The following is a 5,117-nucleotide window of genomic DNA, read 5'->3' on the forward strand; positions in this document are numbered from 1 at the left end:
CACCACCGCTTCGGCGTCATCTACTACGACGCCGTCTCCAGCACCGCTGAAGTCGGCTGCGTCGGCAAGGTCGTCAAGCACGAGCGCCTCGTCGACGACCGCTTCTTCCTAATCTGCAAAGGCCAGGAAGAGGAGGGGTCTCTAGTGGGCTAAAGAGAGAAAAGGAAAACGAGGAGAAAATGAAAACAAGTTTTTTACGTTTTCAGATTTTCAAAATACGACAAAAACGGTTTTGTTTTTGTTTTATAAAATTTTTTACGCCAAGCGCGTTTTTTATACACATTTTCAATTTTTAACCTCAAAAAATGTGAAAAATGAAACGAAAACAGAAACAAACAGGACCTACGTTTTCGTCTTTGCCTCCTTGCTTTTTTTGTCGTTTATCTTCTAATGAAGCCCTAAGCCTCATTTCTTTCTTCTGTGCTTTTCCCTATGCTGTCTCTTCTATTTTATTCTCCGTTAAAAGTTTGACCTCCATTTTTGGCTTCTTTGTTTCTCTCAGTTCTTACATGATCTTGGTCCTTTGACTGTTTTCGGCGCATGTTTCTTTTGCTTGCTTATGCTCATTTTCTCATGCTTTGATTGGGGATTTTACTTGGGTTTCTTCTGCGATTTTAGCTGACTGTGTATTTTTGTTATATGTTATTTCTTTTTTCTTCCCTCTTTTTATTTTTTAATTGTTGTGGCATTTTTTACTTTTGTTGATTGTTTCTTCTTGCTCTTCTGTTCTTTTAATTTGAGATTTTTCATGGCCTTCTTCTCTTTTTTTGCTGAGTTCAATATTTTGGGTTTTATGTAATTTTTTTTTTTTTTTGCTTATGTAAGATTTATTGCTCTTTTTTATGTTGAAATTTTTTTCCCTTTTACTGATGACAATCGGATTTTGCTCGATTGTTTTCTTCCTTTTGACAGCTGCTTCCTTTCGCAAGAAAGAGATTTTGGATCTTCCCCATGGCTGATTTTCATAGGTCTCGGATTTTTTTTTTCCTTTTTATACACTTGGCTATTTGCTGATTTTGTTCCGGGGTTCTATGTAAGTCGGTTTCCTTTACATTTATTCATCTGTTGATTTGTAGTGGTGATCTGTAATGCTTACGGTGTTGATATGTACTTTTCTGTTGATGATCTGTTTGTTTCAAACTCATTAAATGAGGCGGAGATTTTTCCTCCTTTTATGAACTAGAATTTCCCCAAAATATGCTGACAAAGATATTTTTTTTCCTTTTTTTATTTTTTTCTCTCCTATTTGTATTGCTTATTGCTCCGAGGTTTTTTTTTTTTTTTTTCTTTCTTGCTTTTAGTTTTATAATAAAAAAATGTTTTTGTTATTTGCTTTGATTGAATTTTTTTCCACTCCTTTTGCACCGACATAGAACTATTACATGTGATATTTTCATTGGTTATTTTGCTTTCTATATATATATATATATATATATATATATATATATATATATATATATAGAACCCCGTTATTGTCTATTAACCGGTTGTGTTAATTGCCACCTATGTTTTCCTTTACACCTGACATTTATCCTCCATCTTTGATCATTTACTATTGTCTTTGACCTTCCCCTATTTACTGCTTCATCGTTTTACCCTTGCCTCTTTCACTTCTGTTTGGCTGACATTCCTTGTTTAAGGCAGTGCTCCCAATATCTCAAGTACTATTTATGATTTTTTTTTTCATACGTTTTTAATATCTGTTGTTGATGCTGTGTATTAATTTGTTATATTGTCATTGCTTTGTGTCGTTTCCTATAGTATTGACAACAATTCTTTCCTTTTCATTGTCAGCAAATCTTACTTACCTATGTTTCCACTTTTTTGTGGTTTTCATTTACTTTGTAGCAGTATATGTAGTTTTTTGTTTTTACTTAACATATTTTATCCTTAATTGGTTTCAGTCTACGGGAATAATTCTTATAATTGGTTTTTAGCTATTCAATGCCATGAAATTTATTGAGAAACTGTTATGAATGTGTTTCAACTTCTTTATCTAGATTCTGATTTTGACTCTATTTTTTTGTTTGCAAATGTTTAAATATCTTTTGTTTTTTCTTCCTTTTACTTGCTCTAACATTTTTAGTTTTTTTGGTTGTTTGGCCTCATATTCATTTACTCAGTGCTCATTGTTTTAGGTTGCATCTTTTTCGCCTGTTTTTAACCGGCCTATATTCTGTGTTTAAGACATTGTTCACAGCGTTGCAGGTACTATTATTAACCTTTACTCATATTTTTATTATATATTATTGATGTCAAATGTATTGATTTTCTTTGCTGATGTTACTTCCTGTTGTTTATTAGTGTGCTTAAAAAAACATGCATTTGTTATGATTATTTTTTTTCTGTTTTATTGCTGTATACCTATGATATATTAATTTCTTATTAATTTCTTCTATAGTCACATATATATATGTGCCTATTTCTTTAACACATTTTATCTTTATTTCTTTTGACCCGTGGCAATGATGATTAAAGTCGATTTTGGCATCTTTAGTCCCATTTAAGAAGACAGACAAAAATCTTCCAAACATATTTTCAATAAAGAGGAGCATAAATGACTGCAGTTGTTTTAAAAATATTTGAAAAATATTTGAAGACACTAAACTTGTAATAACACTACCACAAATACTAACCACCACTGCACCAACAGCAAGGTACAACATATCCTCTAATTTAAATCAATTATACATAAAAAAAAATAACATTTATTACTTCGAATACACATCTAAATAATATTTTACTATTTCAGCCCCTGCTCAAAAACAACATCAACTCCAGTCTCGATTCAGTCTACATCGGACCCAAAAAAATCTACTACAAGATAAAATCTATTTACCAATTTACATTATTTACCAATACAAAAAAGAACATTCATCATTTTAAACATAAATTTTAACAATCTTTTATTATTTCAGTTCTCAACCAAAAAAACAGAGCACTCCAAAAAATACCTAAAAATCAGGTAATATAACTACTTCTAAATAAAAATATTTTAGATTTCCTCAAATAATTGTTAATTTTTCTCAAAATTTGTCTTGCAGGTAAAAAAATCCTGCAAAAAAAAAAAAGGACAAGGCGTCAACAACATTGCAAACAACTTTTTACAACAATATTATATAAATATGTACATATAAATTAACTATGTGCTATAAATATTATCACTTCCTTATCACTTTCTTGTATAATATAAAATTATGTAAATATGTATATATAAACTAATTATGTACTATAAATATTATCACTTCTCCGTCACTTTTCTGTATAATATAAAATTATCACCTGCCGCAATAGCTAGTAAAAATCTAAAACAATCCAGAACATATGGTGTAAATACCTTCTGATTTTATCACCACGCCAAAGAGGATACATCAGAGTGCCTCTACGAACATTCTTTACAATTTCAATCTGTGACAGAGCTTGCCGTGAGATTTGAAAAACAAAAAAAAACAAAAAACAAAAAAACAAAAAACAAAAAACAAAAAAAAAAGGAAGAAGAAGAGAATATCACAAAAACTCACATTTATAGACGGCATTTCCAATCTGCAAGATCGTAAACTCCGACACAGCCACTCCGCCACCGACATTATCCGTCAGATCTGACATCTCCGTCAAAGAAATCGGCGACGGATCTGTGGCGGCGAGTATCTGCGATGATGGAAGAGAGCTTGAGAGATCCGGTGACAGCGACGGTCTTCCAAGGTCACCTCCAAAGAAGTCGACCGCCGTCTTTGAGCATCTTTGAGAAGGTACCGGCGCCGTAGATATGGTCGGATCCGTGGTCTGACATTTTGCGAAGGTGAAATTCGTGTCCTTCACTAGTGAGCTTTTCCATGCTGTGAGATCTCCGGCGGAGGTAGATCGGCAGGGGGAGAGAAAGCGATGAGTGAGAGAGAGGAGAGAAGAGAAGGAAAATGATCTTTGTCTACGACGTGAGAGGTAATTTGGTGGGTGGGTAATTATTTGCAATTTTTAATAGATGACAATTTAGTTCCTCTTTTCTTTTTTGTAATTTTAACAAATTACTTTCTAATCTCTTTAAACAGATGCAATTAACACTTTTCCATCCAAATCAGTTGATTTTTTTTAAGGGAATAAGTCACGTTGAGAACATGTGATCAAATAGAGAAGGTATATATATAGTGCTGAAATTTTAGACGGGCCGTCCGTAACCACTGAAAAGTTTAAATTTTTGCCCGATGACCGAATCCGAAATGTCTGAAAATTTGGGCTGTCCAACCCGACCCGAAATTGCCCATGGGCGGGCTTCGGGCAGAGGATGCCTGCCCGATGCCTGACCGGCTGTCCGAATTTTTTTTTTATATTATATTTTTATGTTGTATAATAAGTAATAAGTATTTGTATAATTACAATGTGTATATTACAATTTGAAATTTGAAATGAACACACGAACTATATAAAAAAAATTACTTATTCATTGATTTTTAAATTTGTAATTCACGATTGTCTTGTTAAAAATCTTACCAAGAAAAACCCAATTGGGATAAAAACTTGGTAAGGAAAAAAGAGTGTAATCATTGTGCGACGAATTACAAATTTGACGAACTTACAAAGTCTATACAAGATTACAAATTACAATAAACACTATACAAATTAGAAATTACAAAGTAAATAAATATTTACAAATTAGAATAATAAAATTTAATTTGAAGTAGAAGGATCGTCTTGAAAATTAAAAGTTAATCTATTAAATTCGTCGATCTATTCTTGGTTTGCCGGTGAGATTATATCGTGTAAACGTTGGTCGGAACGGTCCCAATCATTGATGCACACCAAAGCTTCAACAATATCCTGCTGCAATGCGTTTCTCCATTCTTCAAGTATTCGGCCAGTTATACTGAATGCTTGTTCAGCTGCAACAGTGGAGACCGGGATCGAAAAAATATTCATTGCCAGTCGTGTTAGGATCGGCCAAGTTAATGCTCGTGCTCTCCACTACTCAACCAAATCAAACATTTCACTATTGTCTATAACTAAGCCCTCACTCAGGTACGCCATTAACTCGTTGAATCCGCCGCCACCTCTTGATGAAGATCCACTTCCACTCCCAGATTCTTCTTGACCTTAACTCCTCGTCGTCTTCTTCTTTTTCTTAG

The 5,117-nt window shown here is 33.2% G+C and overlaps 1 protein-coding gene across 1 annotated transcript; it reads right to left on the bottom strand.

Annotated features, from left to right (window-relative positions):
* Positions 1-3,237: 3,237 nt before the first annotated feature.
* Positions 3,238-4,259, bottom strand: LOC112093558. The gene is made up of 3 exons (XM_024172242.1): positions 4,246-4,259; positions 3,522-3,925; positions 3,238-3,408 (listed from the first exon to the last, which is right to left on the bottom strand). Exons 1-3 carry the CDS (start codon positions 4,257-4,259, stop codon positions 3,404-3,406), a joined length of 423 nt encoding a protein of 140 aa, XP_024028010.1. The 3' UTR covers positions 3,238-3,403.
* Positions 4,260-5,117: the final 858 nt, after the last annotated feature.

Source organism: Morus notabilis, unplaced genomic scaffold (assembly GCF_000414095.1).
Source record: "Morus notabilis unplaced genomic scaffold, ASM41409v2 Scaffold54, whole genome shotgun sequence".
In the NCBI taxonomy this organism is placed as follows: domain Eukaryota; kingdom Viridiplantae; phylum Streptophyta; class Magnoliopsida; order Rosales; family Moraceae; genus Morus; species Morus notabilis.